Source organism: Argentina anserina, chromosome 7 (genome assembly GCF_933775445.1).
Source record: "Argentina anserina chromosome 7, drPotAnse1.1, whole genome shotgun sequence".
In the NCBI taxonomy this organism is placed as follows: domain Eukaryota; kingdom Viridiplantae; phylum Streptophyta; class Magnoliopsida; order Rosales; family Rosaceae; genus Argentina; species Argentina anserina.
Genome location: NC_065878.1, coordinates 23318708 through 23337456, shown reverse-complemented (window position 1 = coordinate 23337456; position 18749 = coordinate 23318708). Strand labels below are relative to the sequence as shown.

At 38.6% G+C, this 18749-nt stretch overlaps 4 protein-coding genes across 8 annotated transcripts; all 4 read right to left on the bottom strand.

The window, feature by feature from the left end:
* Positions 1-436: 436 nt before the first annotated feature.
* Positions 437-3155, bottom strand: LOC126804061 (phosphatidylinositol 4-kinase gamma 3). The gene is given in 4 exon segments (XM_050531823.1): positions 437-896; positions 1056-1727; positions 1729-2667; positions 3034-3155. Coding segments are annotated over 3 exon segments (1734 nt in total). The 5' UTR covers positions 2416-2667; positions 3034-3155; the 3' UTR covers positions 437-521.
* Positions 3156-3382: 227 nt separating this feature from the next.
* Positions 3383-7132, bottom strand: LOC126804055 (uncharacterized). 3 transcript variants are annotated; one of them, XM_050531816.1, is made up of 7 exons: positions 6991-7132; positions 6841-6901; positions 6181-6667; positions 5870-6064; positions 5561-5590; positions 4370-5479; positions 3383-4063 (listed from the first exon to the last, which is right to left on the bottom strand). In XM_050531816.1, the coding sequence occupies exons 3-7, from the start codon at positions 6622-6624 to the stop codon at positions 3512-3514; spliced, it is 2331 nt and encodes a 776-aa protein (XP_050387773.1). In that variant the 5' UTR covers positions 6625-6667; positions 6841-6901; positions 6991-7132; the 3' UTR covers positions 3383-3511. The 3 variants fall into 3 exon arrangements, with proteins under 3 accessions (XP_050387773.1, XP_050387774.1, XP_050387775.1); XM_050531817.1 differs by having other exon boundaries at positions 6181-6634; XM_050531818.1 differs by having other exon boundaries at positions 6181-6614.
* Positions 7133-8152: 1020 nt separating this feature from the next.
* Positions 8153-11771, bottom strand: LOC126804071 (calcineurin B-like protein 4). 3 transcript variants are annotated; one of them, XM_050531838.1, is made up of 9 exons: positions 11616-11771; positions 10528-10634; positions 9850-9932; positions 9674-9733; positions 9379-9487; positions 9180-9232; positions 8910-8990; positions 8706-8821; positions 8153-8574 (listed from the first exon to the last, which is right to left on the bottom strand). In XM_050531838.1, the coding sequence occupies exons 2-9, from the start codon at positions 10601-10603 to the stop codon at positions 8511-8513; spliced, it is 642 nt and encodes a 213-aa protein (XP_050387795.1). In that variant the 5' UTR covers positions 10604-10634; positions 11616-11771; the 3' UTR covers positions 8153-8510. The 3 variants fall into 3 exon arrangements, with proteins under 3 accessions (XP_050387795.1, XP_050387796.1, XP_050387794.1); XM_050531839.1 differs by lacking the exon at positions 11616-11771 and adding an exon at positions 11071-11486; XM_050531837.1 differs by lacking the exon at positions 11616-11771 and having other exon boundaries at positions 10528-10994.
* Positions 11772-15221: 3450 nt separating this feature from the next.
* On the bottom strand, positions 15222-18371 carry LOC126804067 (E3 ubiquitin-protein ligase SINAT5). The gene is made up of 3 exons (XM_050531831.1): positions 17831-18371; positions 16570-16956; positions 15222-15848 (listed from the first exon to the last, which is right to left on the bottom strand). Exons 1-3 carry the CDS (start codon positions 18095-18097, stop codon positions 15486-15488), a joined length of 1017 nt encoding a protein of 338 aa, XP_050387788.1. The 5' UTR covers positions 18098-18371; the 3' UTR covers positions 15222-15485.
* Between the last annotated feature and the right edge of the window lie 378 nt (positions 18372-18749).

The following is an 18749-nucleotide window of genomic DNA, read 5'->3' as shown; positions in this document are numbered from 1 at the left end:
CCAAGCATTGAATTAGATAACCCCAAACTCATACCAGAATAGCATTCCTTTGAATTTGACCTTGAAATGAAGTTTTAGGTTGGAGTTGTATGCTAGTATATATCCAAACTCGATTTGGAAGGCAGTCCCGGAGCTTAAATCAGGTAACATGGAAGGGCCAAACACATGATCAATCGCAATCAGGTAGGTAATGTGGCACCTCCCAGCTTGAAACACTGTTTCAGTAGTATAATCGAAGCTTGTAGTTATATGCTACTGTCACATAATAATTCCTGGATTCCATATACTACAACGACAGAGATTGAACGAGGATGTATGGAAGCTAAAATAAGGAAAAAGAAATATGTCAAGATGATTTATTTAGTAGAAGATGTCGTCGGCTGGTATTTTCTATTTATTTAAGTGGTAAATACAAGATTCATCATCAAATAGCAGAAATAAGAAACCTCTGCAAGCCATTAGTGATCGACAAAGAGTGTATGGACGAAGGCATTGTGCCTTGCATCCAGTATGCAGTATTTTCAATAATGCTCGTCAAGGTATCGATCCATTATTGATGACACAGATTCGAGAAATGAAGCGTCACTTGCTCCCGGGAGTTCAGCTTCTTTTGCTTCCTGAATGATCTGTTCAAGAACAGATTCTTTCTTCAAAGTCTCCCTACACATGATGCTTCCAATGCCAAAGGGAGTGAGTCCTCTCTCTGCACCTTTCTTTAGAAGCATAGTGGAAATGCGAAGATTGCGGGCGCAATCAGGTGGTAGATTCCATCCATGATACTTCAAAAGTTCAATATCTTGTTCAGCATCTAGTGATCTGATGTAGTCAATAATGTCAGAGGAATAAGGTTGCTACGCTTGAGGCCAGTAAATCCAATCAAATGTGCAATCTTCAAACTGCATCCAAACAAATTAAAGTACAAAATACATCAAACCTAAGTTTCAAAATTTAAGATTTATACTACTAAAGTGGTCATGTCACTCATGTGTACTATTAAGTAAAGGAATAAAACAGGATTCAAATTCTAGTGAAGCATCAATAGGAGGAATACTTACATTCTCGGGCAAACAATACCCATGATCAATGGGAATAAGCTCTATCTCACTGTCTTCACTCTCACGGCTAATCAGTATGTTTCCAGCGTGTCTGTCTGCATTTGCCAACCTCATGTCCAACACAGAAATTTTATGTACCTCATGCACCGGAAAAGCACGAGGACCAATCTCTTCACAACTTCCTTGATTTTTCATGAACATCTGAAGTGATCCGATCTTCATGTTCTTGGCAGCAGACTCATAACCTTCCGGATGATAAAATCCTTTGTGCAAGCACTTAACCATAACTGTAGGTGGCACCCCGGCAAAGCCTTTCTCCTCGTTATAAGACTTACGACGCCCATTCTTTGGATGATCTAGAATGTATGCTGCAACTTCCCTTAATGCCCCCTCTCCAACCCTTGTACCTTTCTTCAAACCTTCACCATCCAATGATAAGGGCAATCCTCGAGGGTTGTTCACTGCCATCGGTTCCTCATCTATTGGCTTGAAAACAGAAACATACTTCATACCAGAAGAGTCTTGCATAAAATAAGCCCCACCAGATCCCTCTGAAGAGGGTACTGGCTCACAACCTCTTTCTATCCCATCCAAAGTAGAGTAGATCAGCTTTTTCATCCCTAACGAAAACTCAATCTTAGGATTTACAATTAGAGGTTCCAAAACAAGTTCTCTTCCAATTTGCTTCCTCTAAAACTTGACATCCCACAACTTCTCTGGCTAAAGTAGGCTTCTTCTCGTTCAAATTCAAAGCCTCAATTGACACTACAAAATCTTTCTCGATTGGTTTAGCTCTAACCTTGGCAGTTTTCCTGACAAGCAAATGAATAACAGCGTCATTACTTCTACATATATCATTAATGAGTCTCTGATCTTCAAGCTCTTCGCCGTCACATATAAGTTGCTGATCTTTGAGATCAACAGACCCTTTCCCTTTCTTAGTAATCTGCTGTTTCACATAACCAACATTCTTACTCCTCTCAACATGTAACTCAAACTCCTTGCCACACACAGTCCTAACAGTAATAGCCTGGAGATCCGATAGCCTAAGTACCAAGTGCAATAGGTTCCCATCACTTACCCCATAGTCCCTGACAGAAGAATTATTCCTCGCCAGTTCCCTGCCTTCAAAAACCAGCTTCTGTTTCTTCACGAAAAAACCTTTAGAGGCTTGGATTCTCAGTTTCACCGAAGCAATGGAATCCGACTCAGTCACACACATCGGAATCACAGACCCACCGACACTGAGGTATATCAAAATAGAGTCACCAGATGACAGCCCAAATCCACCGGAAAAACTGCAAGGGAAGTTCAAACATTCTTCGTATCCAGAACCAATAGCAACACTGGCAACAGACATTGTATTAATTGGTCCCTGAAATCCAACACCCAAGCTTGTAACACAAATCCTACCAGTCTACCACAGCTGCTAACTCTCAAACCCAAAACGTAACTCACAGATTCAAACTCATATTCCCTCCAACTAAAATGGGGCACAAACCAAAACGCCAAGCCCCACCACGATAAACGCCAACGCTATGCAACCCTCTTCTTTCACTTCTTCTTCTTTAAACTATTCGTCTCTGTTAGCATTAAACGAGCTAGATTGACCCTACAAATTCAACAAAATCCCATTCAGATCATTTCATCTCTCAGATTGTTATATCTTTTCTCATCCCAAAAATCCATCTTTTCATTTCTCTGTCTAATATATATATCAAAAATAAATAAAAATATCGTATCTATATACATATGAATCTATCTAATAATACATGCAACTCAAATCATCAGACTGATCAGTTCATATGATATCAGAAACAGAACACCAACAAACAACCATAAATAAAACGTTAGCACTAATCTTAAAAGAAGAAAATTATCCCAACTAATTAATCAGTCATTATTTTCTGGGAAATGATCCAAAATGAATGAAGAAACAAGAACATATATTAATATATACCACATATGCGTCGTTTACCTCAAGAAGCTGAAAATGCGAGCAGAGATTCAGACACCGACGCTCCGACCAAGCAAGGTACCGGAAACTTCATTCGTCATATTCAGATGTGGTTGTGTTTCTAGAATTTTCACGGTCCTTTTTTTTTTTTGGGTTTTATTTTTGAAAACTGAGTGGCGGAGAGAAACAGAGGAGTGGAAAAGAGGGTGGTGATATTTAGGGAACACGACAACGTGCACAACACATCAAACAAGCCAATAGGTGTTCGCCACGTGTAATTATGAAGAAATGAAACCAAATGACCACACTTTTTTCACCTATGAATCCGAGGGAAAACCAATATCTGTGTACAGTTACTAAAACCTGAACAGAACAGCAGAAGCTGGCTCGAACTTAAAAGACAGAAATGAAGGAGATGAACATATATCTCTTGACAGTGGCATCCGCCAAGGCCCCGAAAAGAAAAATTACAACAACAAAGGTGTATTAGACATGGTTTTCACAAGTTTCTTTCTATGAATTCCCAGATTCTTTCTTCCATATAAACTCGATCACTATGCCGGCGTGGCATGTGTCGTTCATCTGGAAAAATTAACAGTTCATAAGTCTTCCTAGCTGCAATGAGCGCATTGACAAGCCTGGCAGTATGTCTGAAATGCACGTTTTCATCGATCATTCCGTGCACGAGTAACAATTTTCCTTTCATCTGGTGCACATGGTGCATCAATGAGCTGCACTCGTAACTCTCTTTATTCTCAGAAGGAAGTCCCATATATTTCTCAGTATAGAATGTGTCGTACCCATCCCACGCTGTTACAGGGGCACCAGACACTGCACATCGGAACACATCAGGAAACCTGGCTAAAGCCATAGCTGAAAGATACCCACCATAGCTCCAACCATACAATCCAATGTGACCTGCTTCTGCTAGCCCTTTGTCTACAAGCCATTGGGCCCCAGTCAGTTGATCATCTGCATCAATACGACCAGCATTGTGTTTCAAAGAGCCTTCAAACTTCAGTCCGCGTCGAGCAGATCCTCTGTTATCCAACTGCAATCAAGTAAACAATCATACATTCAGCCTCAAAACTATCCCTGATATTCCAGTATAATAACTCTCGACGCAGTTTGTTTTTCAAAAATCTCCCTCTCCAAAGACCTTTTAAGCTATCAATCTGTCCTTAAAAGTTCCAAAATCATTTTAAGCATGCAAGCGGTTGGATTCTAATTGAAGGGAATATTCTTCAAATCCAATTATGAGTCCTATTCTGAGACTTAATAATACAACATAAACGATATTAGACTACTAACTTGTTTATAAATAAATGTCATGGTTGATATGTGAAAGAAAACTGACCTTCCATACTAAGATGCCTTTGCTTCTTAGATACTGGGCTCTCATGTCAACTGTACTCATCCAAGAATCAGAAACAACCTGGACAGATGGTCCACCATACACATAGATCATTGTTTTATAAGGTGGAGGTCCAAATTTAGCCTTGTCAGGCTTGTATAGAGCCCCATACAATGTTGAACCGTCATTAGCCCGTAAATGAACCAACTCTGGTGGCTCAAGTTCAAGCTTTTTGAATCTCGGAATTGTGAATCGCTGCTCATACAGAGGCATAATGACATTTCCATCGTGCAAGGAACAGAGTAAAACCGTGGGAGGAAAATCTAGGGAGTCATGGATATCAACAAAGTTCCTCATATGATGATCAAGCACGACGACATGCCTCCCCTTGTTGCGAGTCAACTTCACTGGAGCTTGCAAGGGTTGGCTTCTGTCTGTGAATAGTTTAGTACAGTAAAGGTGTGATTCTAAAGGCCCCTCCAAAGTTCCAGTGAAATAAACAAGACCTGCAGCTTCATTTACACCAGCAATCTGCTCAACCATCCATTCTCCTTCAGTGATAGGACCTAAGCATGTCCCATTGGCATCATGCAGGTAAAGATGTTTGAATCCTGATTTCTCACTTGCCCAGATAAATCCACCACAAGATTTGGTCAGTCCTTTGTCTAGAGGTGTGAAACAGTCATGTAAGTTTACCCATGTCCGTTGTTCTTCTACCAATAAAATTTTTCTCTTCCCATTTTTAATATCAAACTTAAGGAGCTTTAGCTTGGTGTGTGACCTGTTCAAAACCTGGGCTATAAGAACGTTTCCATGCATCCAATTTACTCTTGCCAAATACTCCTCCTCACTGTCTGGTTGATCTGTACCCCCACAGAGAAGTTCCATCCAAGTAATGGGACCTCCAGCAGAGGAAACTACTCCTAGACGAACTTTGACATTTGACGCTCCCGCAAAGGGATAAGGGTGATCTTCTTGAGCTTCTAAACCAACAGAACTTTTGCCTTGATGCATGATTCTGAAGAGAGGAATCTCAGAGGAATCAACTTCTGTGAATGCAATGAATTTGCTGTCTAGAGACCACCAGTATCCGTTTTTGCGGTCCATTTCTTCCTGCAATCATTAAAATGCTGTGAACGTAAGAAATTTTTTAACTGAATCCCCTGGAGAATTATTATGGGATGAATTCCTCACCTGAGCTATATATTCAGCAAGACCATGAGTCTGCAATACACAAAACACCAGTCACATCAACCAATAGTACAACAAAAGGTCGAGCTTATAAAATCAAACAGATAGATGTATTACTTTCCAAAGCAAAACACACTAGCACACCTTCAGCATACATTATTCGGTTAGGTCGATGGAGCTGTAACATGCAATCATTATATAGACAAAATAATTGTTTTTCTAGAAAGTCTAACTCGCAACTAATACACCGAATCCCAATGACTCAATTACTTCAGACCTACAGTTACTAAATAACAATTAAAGAAGACTTACCAAAACATCTCCTCTAGCGCCAAACGTTAGCTGTTTTGATTCATTGTATAACAAATTCAGAACATGCAACTCGCTGTCTTTTACATAACCAAGCATTGTACCATCTGGGGATAGATGGGGATCAATAATCGGTGAAGACGGCGTGCTAGGAAGCTTGAGCTCTGGTTTTGAACATGAAAGATCCTGGATATAAATCTGTCCATAAACAGAACACCATATCCCTCAATTAGAACAATTTAATTTCAAGTTCATGTACACGTAAACAAACAAACAAAAATTATCCAATCATTCCAAAAGATTAAGAAACCAACCCCTGCTGGCAATGGCACCATGATGGCTCTCTTTGCCGAGCTCGTCTTAACCCATTCGTACCTCGTCACTCCCAACCCCCGCTCCCTCAACCTCTCCCTCCTCAACTTCTCCTCTGCCGATATATTACTCTCGTCAAGTCCACCATCCGGAGGACTAAAGCACAGCTTCTCATTACAACTCTTCAAGTCAAACGCATACACCTTCCGGTTCAAACTCTCATCAGGACTATACAGATACGTCACAATGCTGTCATCGGAGCTAAAATTGATTGACGATGGCGCAACGTATCCAGGCAAAGGATGCTGCACAACCTCCTCAATGCGGAAAACAATGCAGTCATCAAGTGTAGTCTGTGACACATTGCAATCCGTGACCGGCATTTCGCAAGTTAATGATCTCGAACGCTTCAAATTCTTCTTATTCTCCTCATGAACTGATTGCATTACAATAGAGCTAAATTTTGTATCAACAATTGCCACTAGTGCACTACACCAATCCAAACCAAAACACACTCAATCAAAACGCTTGTAACCGATTTCGATAACGAAAATCGACTCGAAAACGAATATTTGAACAGCTCACTCACAGTAACGTAATCCTAGATAGTTCAAAATGAATCAAAGATTCTAATCCGAGTCAAAATTGAGATAGAAAATTACCAGAAATCGTTGCGGTCTTCGTCAAGCTATGAACCACTGGATTGAATCAGATGCGAGCGAGCTGCGAAGAAGAAGAAGAAGGAACCAGATCAAAAATGAATCGCAATCAAGAAAAAGAAAAAGGAGGAAGAAGATGGAGTGGAGGTGAACCTGGAAAGGAGGTCAAAATGATCGGCCATGAAAGCTTGAGAACCCAAGGAGAGCCTTCTGCAGTGGGAATCAAAATCGCTGAGTCTTGACTATCTCCTTCTTCTTCTTCTTCTTGAATCTACCTGGTTTTGGTTGTTGGCTCTCTATTTGCAATAAACACTAATCGCGCGTTTATTGCACGCGCCATTATATATATATATATATATATATATTTTTGATCGGGGGGGGGGGGGGGGGAGATTAGCCGTTAGCAACACACATATGCAGACTATCCCAACAAAACCAAATTAATCCGACATGGGCCTCTACTGGCTCGCCACCCAGGCTTTAGGGGGTTTCGAACTCTAGACGTTGTGGTTAGCAAGGACTTAAACCATCGTATCTCATGTGGTTCACGCTCCATTATATTTCTCCATAATTTTATTTTTTAATCTAAGTCTAAATAATAATAAATTTTCAGTGCTATTTTTCATAATTTATTTTTACAAGATAACCAGCTTGACTTTAATCTTAATTAAAATGAAAACGACGATGTATATTCTGAATGATTGATTCAGTGTATTAAATAGTGATCGATTATCAATGCAAATTCACAATTTGTTATAACTTTTATAAAGTATCGACATGGTGTTATTTTGACGGTAACAAGCACACCATAAGTGAAAAATTGGGTGGAAAAGTGGATTAGACAACATAACACTTTAGTGACATAACCATTAAATACTTGGTAACACGAGCATTCAATCATGAAAGGCACCCTTTTGGTTTAGCAGCAAGCATGCAACACATCAATTTCCACTTTTCCATTATCCAAAAGATGAGGGGGACCTTACCCAATAAAGACCCCATTGAGGATCAGACCTGTGGGGTGTTATGCATTGCCTTAATTTAGTGGCCTCCCATGCTAACTGACCCCTTTTGAGGAGGTAACCTACCCTCTTGATGGGCAAGTCTGAAACAGCTGTGAGAGGTTTCTTGTGTCTTGCTCAACCATCCTTTTCTTTGATGCACAGACAAAGACTCCTGCCTTATCTCAGTTCTTATCTCCTTGGTAAATGGTGGTGTATGATTACAAATTCAAAGGTATGACATAGCTAGCAAACAATGTTCTAGCATTCCTTATCTTGGAAGTTTAAATTTTGGACATAGTCAAAACAATGTGTCTGTGTCAAAGGATAGATTTCAATATATAGACTTAACTGTCATCACAGGACTCCTGGTGTTACAAAACTCCTAAGGTATGCAGAGATTGACTTGCACATATAATTTTACTCCCAGCTGCACATACATGGACAGTATATACACTTATCCATGCCTACAGTAGATTTCAAGATTGAAGATAAGACTCAGGAACGCAACCTGCGATGCAGAGTTGGCTTATCTCTGAAATGCGCTTCATGGGTTCTTCATAAACTAAAGACATCATTGTCAACGTGAGTAGAGCTTCACCGCGATCTTGTCATTAGTTTCAATCACCATCCAGGCACATGGAATTCTTAATGACTCCTTCATGGAATCCCTCAGATATCTGAATCTTCAACTTCAGAACTCATTACAAAGCTAGGGAAAGCTAGCGTGATGTCCCTGAGATACAGAAGAACATTAAAAATGTGGAGCAGAAACATTACTATTAACTGCTTTTGGAGAAGATAAATGAAGACAGTTCCAATTTTGCGTCTGATGCTTGACAACTTCATGTAGAATGCATTGCTTACTTTAGGTACGGCAGAGTCATATTCTTTAGGATCAAAGTTGGATGCTTCAGAACAAACTCCTTCCACTCTTGCTGATCAATCCTTCCATCACCTTTTGTATCTGCATCACTAAATGTCTGCGAAACGAGATGAAAACTTTAGAATATTAATCTCAAGTTCTTAACCAGGATAAGAGTTGGGGTCACTAAATGTATCATTATGCACCTTATCCACAATGGCTTCGACAACATCATCTGAAAGTAACAGATCCGATTCGTGCAGAAGCGCCAGCACCATCTCCTTCAACTGTCAACAAATTTACTATCATAAGTTTCTAATAAAGAATCATGCAACGTACTTTGACGACATACTTATGGTTGTTTAATTTTATGGGATGAATGCAAAAGGCATGTAGAATTTAGAGGAATGATTGCCATATGAGAAACCAAAATGTAAGAGAAGGAACAAAGAGAAAGAGACTGAAAGAAAACTGACCTCCTCTCGTTCAATGAACCCTGTTTGTCTAAGATCATACAGTCTAAATGCAACTGCAAAAGGATTCCCAGCATAAATTAGCAAACAGCAATAGTACTGGGATAGTCTCAATCCATGACGTTGCAGTTTGACATACATGAGAAACTAAAACCGGAAGAACATGAGTATCATTAACCCATTGTAAGAAAATAGTACTTACATACAATTTTGTCTTCTACAGGTGCATCAGGGTGAAAGACGCCCAATGATCGAACAAATTCTCCAAACTCAATAACCCCGTTGCGCTTGACATCAAATAAGTCGAATATCTACATGTAACACCAAAAGATTAATTTCGAAATTCTGTCTGGACAATAATAGCTACTCGTGCTTATGTGTTATCTAACATACACATGTTTCCCAGGTGTAATCTCTTATTGGCCTCATCATCAAACTCCCTGAAACATCTTAATGATAGCACAGTTTGAAAATAAGTAGGGGCGGACATTACATACCCTGTCTGCAAAAAGATTCTCCTTATTCTGGTTCCTGAAGAGTGCTAGTTGGAATTCTTCCTGTTCAGAAAGACGGATAAGTGCAATATCACTTACTGTACATAAAAAACCAAAATTTCACAACAGATTGGAGATAAAAATGAGGTTGAAATTAGATCACATGTTAGCAAACCTACCTTGTGGATGAGCCCATCATCATATATAGAACTGCTCAATTTCTTAAAAAGCTCATACAAGGCTTCTACTTCACTCACTGTAACTGCACCAACAAAAAAACAATTCACATTGTCAGATTTCCACACTGGCTACAGTAATCAGGAGTCAGGAGGTGTGGCCATAATAATGTCTTTCGCAGTATGCTGCAGCAGCACTAGGAAGTGAATAAGCAATATCCAGCTGTAAAGAGCCAGGAACTTGGTTCTAGCTTAACTAACGACGCTCTTACATGAGTCTGTATTTTTCTGTATGCAACTGATAAGAAATATCAAGCTGAAAGAGCCAGGACCTTCATCCTATCTTAACTAATAACGCTCCTATATAAATCTTATCGCATGCTTCTCGTAAACTTATGTGACATGTTATTCTAATATGAAATGTCAGCCCCAAATTTGACAGTGACGACCATAGTAGAACAAGTTCAATCCTCCAGTACATTTATGCATGCGTGCTGCAATGGGAGTTGTGAGTTTCATCAGATTAGTTTACCACAATGATCTCCTGTTGATTTCAGATAAAGTGGGAGATGGAGAAGGAAAAGATAAGCAAAGACTAGTTAAGGCTTCCTAATCTCATGATAAATATGATTATGATGCAAATGAGCAAGTCGCAGAACAAAGGTAATAAAGAACGCTTACATGGTGTTTCAGCAGCAAGAACTTTCGGGTCCTCATAGCCTGGAGTTTTCTTTAGTTTTGAACTATAGCAGCCCATTAACACAACAACATAATCCCTCACAGAGATCCTGAACAATCGGTAAGACCAATTGTGAGTGCCTTAGGTCTCCAGATGTATAAGCACAATCAAAGAAAGAAGAGCATTCAGGAATAAGAGTTCTACTAGATACATATAACATATGATTTTGTAAAGCAGACTCGTCTTTCTTATTCTGTTTAACAATTTGTGGGACCGAACACGTCTTGTTATATTAAGGAGTAAATACAAAGCTGTTGTGGAAATTTCATGATCTTCCAATAATCCAACAGTTTTCATGTATTAAAAAAACATCTTATACAAATTGCTCAATTAGCAGATGTCAGCCGCCCTATTATTTCCAAAACATGTAAATTCATATAATTTTATTCCTGCAACTCCAGGCTATCAATACAAACACACACATCAATGTAGACAATGACAGACTTCTTTTCATTTCCCATCCCAGTTTGTTTAGGACCACAGACCTTTAAGCAAGCATATTCTGGGAAGAAAATCTCAAAAGGCATTGCATTCTGCCAGGAAACCAATTAGTGGTAAATCTTAAACTGTGAATTCTCCGAAGCTGAGGAAATGATTCTGAAAGTTAAGTGCGCCAAAACGGAAAAAAAAAAGGCTCATGCTTTCGGTGTCTTTCCACTCAAATCCATAAACTCGATTTACTAAACAAGCAAAAGGTGAATTTATATAGAGAAACATATGGTTTTGAAGCTGATTCCAATAGTGTTTGATGCAGAAAAGCTAAACGAATCCATTACAGAAATCACACAGGCAGTCAAAGAAAAACATGGTGTTCCTATTTGCATGAACTTTCTGCTCAATCAAAACGAAACCAATGTAAATGCGAAAAGCTATAACCGAGCCAAACCCAGTCTCAAAGACAACACAAATGCCTCAAAGATCGAACTTTTCTTTTAAAAAAGAAAAGAACCCAAAAACATGAGCTTTCTTTCAAGAACAAAAAAAAAACAGAACTCAAATCTCTTTCAGAGAAGAAAGATGAGAGCTGCACCTGTGAATGAGTGCTGTGGTGTAAGAAATCCCAAGATGAGGCTCGTGATTCGCCTCTTCTCTCTTTGAGATGAACACGTCAACCTCTATCTGCCTCTCTTGAATTTTCAAAGGGTTGTTTAGCTTTCAACGTTTGCTTCCGGTAAAGCCAAAGCCAACTGGGGCTGCTTCTCTTGTTGTGCTTTCGACTTATAAATTAAGGGCTTTTATGGACCTTTTCTACTTTAGCCGATCCCCTTGTCAGTTGTCAACCCCTTGTGTCTGCTAAAAAGTTGGACAGTTGGACAGTTCCCTATGAAAAATCACCTTTTACTTGCTTTCATTTTTGTTATTTTATATACTCTTTTTTTTCAGAGATATGAGTCATATGACAGTATTTTTACGACCAAATACATAGTAGTTCATGTCGACATTAACAATCTTATGTTTTGAATAACTACATTGATATATCTACAGTAAACAAGGTTCGAAAAAATGTCAGGCGGTATTGAGTCAGACAACCACTTCTTAATATCTAGACGGCTACGCGGTACCTAATTGGTTTTCAAATTATTAAATATTTATTTATTTATATTTATGTATTTAAATTATATTTATGATTAAAAATATATAATGATACTCAATATTAATTTTGAAAATAGTCTAAATTCACAATAATAAGTCCATATAAAAATATTAGTTAAAAAGATTAATTATAAAACAAATACAATACTAAATCTCAAATTTTTTTAGTTTTTTTTAGTCAATTGATTTTTAACCGCCTAGGTGGCCGCCTAATTCGCAAAACGTCGAAGATGGCTGCCGAGGTAAAAATCGCGGTGGTAACCGACCTCCTAGCGCCTAGGGGCTTAGGTGGCCGCTTTTTTAGAACAATGACTATAACTACCTTCGTCGAATGGTGTTAGAATTGAGGCTATGAGATTTGGTTAGGAACATACATGATCGTTTGAAGATATACTGAGTTGTTTGTTAGCTAAGCTATTGGTAAAAAATATTAGGAAATAAATCAAATGATTTACATATATGATTAATTAGATTTATATTTTATATGATCGTGGCGTAAACTTGTGTAGGAGAGTTATATTCAACTAAGTAATTAAAGTTACGATTCATAGTAAGCAAGCATGCGATTTGTATCTCTTACCGGCACTACAAATTGTGAATCAAATTCTAACCAGAGAGAGAGAGAGAGAGAGAGATGAGCTCAATGCATGAAACAAGTACTCCTAGCTTTCATGCATTCTGATTACTTGAATAGTCTGATGAAAACTTGAAGATACATGGCTACCACACTTTTGTTCTTAGATTGTCAAAAAATTCTTTCCTTTTGATGTCGTTGGGGAGTATCATTATATATAGTACTCTCCTCTAAGAAAAAGTGATACACTGTTCTACTTCATGCATGTAAAAGTGATATTCTAGTTGGGCTGTCTTGATCAGATCTAAGAGCTGACCTATACAAATGGCGTTTTCCACTAATTCTGGTAAAAAATCAACAAAGAAGAACTCCCCGCCACCCGAAAAAACACAAGCAACGTGTATACCAGGACATCCAGAATGCATGCTCTCAAGTCTCATTGTCTCAATTATACAAGCTAGCCAAAAGCAAGTTGTTCTAATTGTAACATCCGACATGATATTTTCCTACTTTAAACATGCACCTCAGTCTCCTCCTTCACGTCCAAAATAAACTAGGGTTCCCTTTCCAGTCATGCATGCTCTACTGTTTGCAATTGATGCTCGTCTTCTACAGAATCGCCACCATCCCATATTGCTTACAACATATTGATAGATCAAAACTAATTAAATCGTAATAATTGGATCGAAGCCGTACCCTAGTTTCAATTGCTTATCTCATGAGCAAATCTCATTTTCACTGCATGATCGTGTGTATAGGAGATCTCCATCTTTGACCCAGCTCTACGTGCGCCAGGTATTACCGTATTATTAAACTCGAGGTTTGATAATTGCTACCATATATCTTGTTACGTGCCATCGTTATCTGGATTCATTGTTATCTACACATGTATCGTATGAAATATTAGAAGGACACTAGTCGTAGTCGATAGCGTACGTTACGCATTCATTTTTATTAGTCTATTCTTTTAATGTCTCATACTTTCAATATCTGGCTTGACGTACAACTTAAATAAACAAAATATATTATATCTTCTCTAGTTATTTTAATTGATCTAGCAATCTAGCTAGGTTTGGAAATGCCTAATTCACGGTCCACACGAGATGACCTCATGCAGTGTTATGCATGGGATTACTGTTAATGATTCATCAATTTATTAGAGTACAAAATATGACGAAGCTGATATGATCGATCGACGATCACCACATTCTGTCAACTCCGTTCCATTGATCATAATTATTTGTTCAGTATACCAAATATATACGTATTTGCATAACTGATATGTTCTACCTATTGTATGAATTGATCGATATACTTTCGTTGTCTGGACCAAATTTTCAATTAGACACGTTAAATATGTACGAAATCACATCAATAGATTAAATACATTGTAGGGTGTCATGTTGTTTGGACTTTGGAGTTTATCGATCACTAGAACCGTCGAGCGCGATTTAATGTCGACAAGCTACATGAGGCTTAACCTTTATATTACTAATAGTCAAATATACTAGTCCCATTCCATCTCCATCGACCATACTGTATTTTTTAGATATTTCGAATATGAGGAAGATAAAGAACCCCAAATTGGACTACAAGTTCCACATTAAGAGACAAAACAAATAACATAGTATCAGCTTGATGCCGTAGCTAGCGATACTTAATTTCATGGAAGAAAACGTCCATTTCATCTTGGTCACTTGATTGAAACATTTTTCTTTTAGTAACACTTCATTGAAAAAACGGCCTTTGCTGCATCAAGAGGACTCGATATATCCGATAGTTTTCAAACTTCCTCGAACTAGAAACAAGGAAGGTGGTGGATACCGAGCATTTCAAAACTCCTTGTTATGTGGGCTAATTAATACAAAACTACGTACACGAAATTTTTAGTTTCAGAACTTGAGTAATTATTTTGTGTAACCGTCACACTACGTCGGACAAAAATAGGCATGGAAAGAAAACCAGTATCATGTTGCGTAAAATCGGTACAATTGTGATCTTTCCATGTAATTTCACATTTTAACTATACAACCACATGATTAAGATTGGAAGATGTTTAAAGAATAAACAAGCGCAGGCTATTTGCTAGTCTAAAAGTTGCTTGGGAAAGCTTTAAGTCGAGCAACGTGAAAAAGTTGATTATGGTACCTGCCGTGTTGCATGCTGAATCTTGCAGCTCAATTGCTAAGGTTTTCCATCAATTTTGCTTTTAAGTTTCCATTCTGCTTCTTCGCTAATCTGTTCAATCAATTTCTTTCATACATGTAGACACGGCTTACAGAGTTAATGTGGGCCATCACCATTGAGTGGTTATACTTGTTCTAACGGCTACGGATTAGCTAATTCTTAATGCAAAAGTCTTCTTTCATTTCATTTCTCTCACTGCACTAAACAGACAGAGTGATGCCGAATGAAGTTGCTTCATTTGGCATAGCTAAAAGTTAAAAGAGACTTGATGGCAATGTTCCCTAGCAAATTGAAAAGGAAAGAAAGCCTGCTTATCATACAATTTATTAAGCTGGAAACTTCCAAACCTCAGAGACTTCAGTGAGTTCAGTCCATTACAACATACCAGAAACAAGCTGGCGTGGGTACGACGTACTAGCAACAAGCCGGCACAGGTACAACATACCACGAATGGCACAGGTACAACATAACAAGAACAAGTTGACACAAGTACAACACACGATAGTGTCTCAAATAACAAAATGTAAATTTCCAAAATCATCTGTCTTAGCTACATAAATTTGGTATGCACACTCCAGCATCTGGATTTTGCTGTTCCTTCCATATCTTCCCAGTAACTCTCAGCTTAAGCTCCTTCCTATCTCCTCCAGAGAAAAATAAAGCCATGTTTCGTTGGATAATGAGACCGTCATGGCTATCCCTTACCTTCCTGTGGCTATCACGGACACTTCTTGGTGTGCCCTCCCATATAAGTTTCCGGCCATTTGCTCCAACCTCGAGGCTGTAGCTGTAGTTCCGAGCCTCATTCTCATCACCCATAAAACGTAAAAAAGCCATATAAACAGGAGCCATGCCAAGCTGGAAGGCTTCAAAATGAAGACAGAAGTATTGACCAAAACAATGGAAGACCTGACAGGGAAAGCAAATGAAGTTCATAAGGTCCAGATATAATTAAGTTGAGAAAAGTATGTAAATAGTGGACATGCAATTCTATTTCAAAAAGAGATTTCTTTATTCCAGCATTTGATTGCCGGTGACCACTTATTCCAACAAACTACTAACCAAGACAGGATTTTGAAAGATCAAATCCATCATCCATGCAACCCTTTCCATTCATAGACACTTAACTCACTCTTCTCAAACCAGTTTGACATTAGTAAGACACTCAACTCGCTAGTCTCTCAAACCAGCCCAACAAAGGCATGATCATCAACAACAGCACGGGATGGGTAATGAGGAAAAAGATATCCCCAAAAAAGTTTGATTTTATATTTGACTAAAAGGCTGTTTCAAAAAGAAAATGAAATGTAAGAGTGATCACTAATTGATCAATTGACCATGGAGAAATGGTTCCACACCATGAATGTTCTCCAAGCGACCAAAAATTGAAACTGGCGGTATTTTGACATGCATTACAAAGAGAATACTGAATTCTAGCTGGTCTCCAGTTTCTTGTCAGCTTACGTAGATAAACAACTACATACATGAATTACATTGTCACTTCTAGGTACTTTTAACTTTACCCTTATATATATGCTTTGGTGTTTAATTTTGAGAGTAACTGAACTTGGAAGAGGCATCCCTTGTTGCAAAGACCAATAAAAAGATATAGATGTCATATGAAACTTACTGTAAGCATCCAAGTGGCGTTCTCTACTTCCCGAGGATTTGACTTTACATAGCGATGGTTGAATGTGCATCCTGTGTGCATGTCTACTTTGTGATCATCTCTAAGATGGGCAACAAGGAAAGGGATATCTCCAACAACAGAGCACTCTGATCCAGCATATGGGCAATTATAAGGTCTGAAATTGCACACTGATTCATGCTTTAGTTTGCTGTAGTAAGGAAATATTTCTGGGCATCCCAAGGAGTAAAACTTGCAGGGTAATTCCAAGGACTCAGCCACCTTCTCCAATGCTAAACACCTAATATCTCCAAGCTCCTGCCTACAAGTGGGGCAACGGTTGTGCACCCTTGTTTTACAAGTGGAACACAGTGTGTGCCCATTGTGGCACTGCAAAAAAACAAATATGTTTTAATGAAAACGATTCATTTTCTAAGAAATTAAATTAAGAATCACACCTAATGTAACATTATCTCGAATATATTAAGACACGCAACATGATATCCACATTCCCATAAAACAAAGAATAACACTCCCCAAAAGATAGACACTAGACACCTCAAGTAAATGAAAGGAATCTAAATAGAACGACATAAGCATGTAAAGGAGGCCAGGCAAAAAAAAAAAAAAGGGGCTAGCCACTACACTAACATATCCCAAGTTCCCAACTACCACAGTTGGTGTTTCATCTGTTGGGAAACTAGTGGGATCGCAGCAAAAACATTTACAGTATGGGATAAGAACAGATAGAAGTGATCAACATTTAACAGTATCATAGCCATTTACATATGACCTGGTTCCTTATAATAAGTGCAGAACATTCCAAAGCATATGTGCCTTGAACACACCCTCTATGCAGAGTCATGGACTTGAAATTTAGTTGTACCTCTTTTCATTTCTTGACATTGAATACTGAAATTAGTATTGCTTAGTTCATCAAAATCATAACTAGAACCAAAGAGATCCAGGGACAACTAGGTTAACTATCCTCTCCTTACAACAAACCCAATTCCTAAAATCAATCAATCCACACACATTCCTCAAATAAACAAAAATCCTATTGCCACTAGAAACCAAGCACAAACACATCAAATCAATCCAACTCATTCAAACCTCCAATCAAACATCACCACTCAAACCTGAACAAAAGCTCAGAACAACCTCAAAATGCGAAAAAAAAAAAACCAATTCAAAACACAACAAACCAAACTCACACAAAATTCACAATTACCATAAAATGCAAAATGCAGCACCATAAAACTACCTGATGGATAGGTGGGTACATGGAATTGGTACACACAGGACATTCCAGCAGCTCATGAACGCTGGTGGCCGGAGCAATGGCGGTGGGGCCAGGAATCCCCCCGGCCCCATTGAGGTTGGTGGGGCCATTGTTTCTAAGGGGCTTGGAAGAAGAAAAGTCATGGTGGTGAGGATGTTGTGGGTTGTTGTTGTTGTGAAGGTGTTGATGGATCTCATCCTCATCAAGACCATCTGAGGATGAAACACACTCTATGCTCTCCAAGTCCATCCCCTTCTCTACTAAAACTAACCCCAAAGACTTGACCTTTAAAAATTCAAAACCCAATTCCAGAATGAAAGAAATAAAAAAATTAAAGGTTTGAACTTTGGGATCAAAATCACATGAAATTGAAATTGGATTTCTAGGTGTGGGAGGAGAGTGTGTTAATCAAAATGGGTAGGGAGGAGGAGGAGGATTGGATTTGATGTTGGGATTTCCCAACCCCCCCTTCTTCTTTTTCTTCTGTGAAACAAAATAAAGGAGGTTCTTTTCTTCCTTGTTCTTCTCTCTCTCTGAGAACAAAGGGGAGAGGAGAGAGATAAGGATGGCCGTTGATGAGGGTAATCAAACTGAGGAAGGATTGGGATCAGACGGCTGTGGGATTCTGATTTGTTTAATGCGGTTTTTTTGTTTGTTAATTTGAAAATTATTGAGGTTTGGTGATTGGTACCTTTTTTGTTTTAGGGACATTTAGTTTAGGGGTTTGGTGATTGGTACCATAACTGAGAACATTTAAATGTGTTTTGTTTATATTAAGGAAATTGAAGTAGAAGACTTTGTTCAACTTCAAAATGTGTTCTAACAAGAAGGCTCTGACCCGAATTGAGTCAGATTGTGCTTGCCGACCACAAGTTGGAAGACATTTCGAGAAAGTCAAACT

Excerpts from the sequence above, each read along its gene's own strand:
- LOC126804055 (XM_050531816.1), bottom strand. The coding sequence starts at position 6,624 with ATGCAATCAGTTCATGAGGAGAATAAGAAGAATTTGAAGCGTTCGAGA. Across the intron at positions 5,480-5,560 it reads TTGCTGAATATATAGCTCAG|GAAGAAATGGACCGCAAAAA; the intron begins GTGAGGAATTCA and ends TAATGATTGCAG. Across the intron at positions 4,064-4,369 it reads AAGGCATCTTAGTATGGAAG|TTGGATAACAGAGGATCTGC; the intron begins GTCAGTTTTCTT and ends ACTTGATTGCAG.
- LOC126804071 (XM_050531838.1), bottom strand. The coding sequence starts at position 10,603 with ATGGGCTGCTATAGTTCAAAACTAAAGAAAACTCCAGGCTATGAGGAC. Across the intron at positions 9,933-10,527 it reads TCTTGCTGCTGAAACACCAT|TTACAGTGAGTGAAGTAGAA; the intron begins GTAAGCGTTCTT and ends TTGTTGGTGCAG. Across the intron at positions 9,734-9,849 it reads ATGATGGGCTCATCCACAAG|GAAGAATTCCAACTAGCACT; the intron begins GTAGGTTTGCTA and ends CTTTCTGAACAG.
- LOC126804067 (XM_050531831.1), bottom strand. The coding sequence starts at position 18,097 with ATGGACTTGGAGAGCATAGAGTGTGTTTCATCCTCAGATGGTCTTGAT. Across the intron at positions 16,957-17,830 it reads TGTACCCACCTATCCATCAG|TGCCACAATGGGCACACACT; the intron begins GTAGTTTTATGG and ends GTTTTTTTGCAG. Across the intron at positions 15,849-16,569 it reads ACGCCACTTGGATGCTTACA|GTCTTCCATTGTTTTGGTCA; the intron begins GTAAGTTTCATA and ends TTTCCCTGTCAG.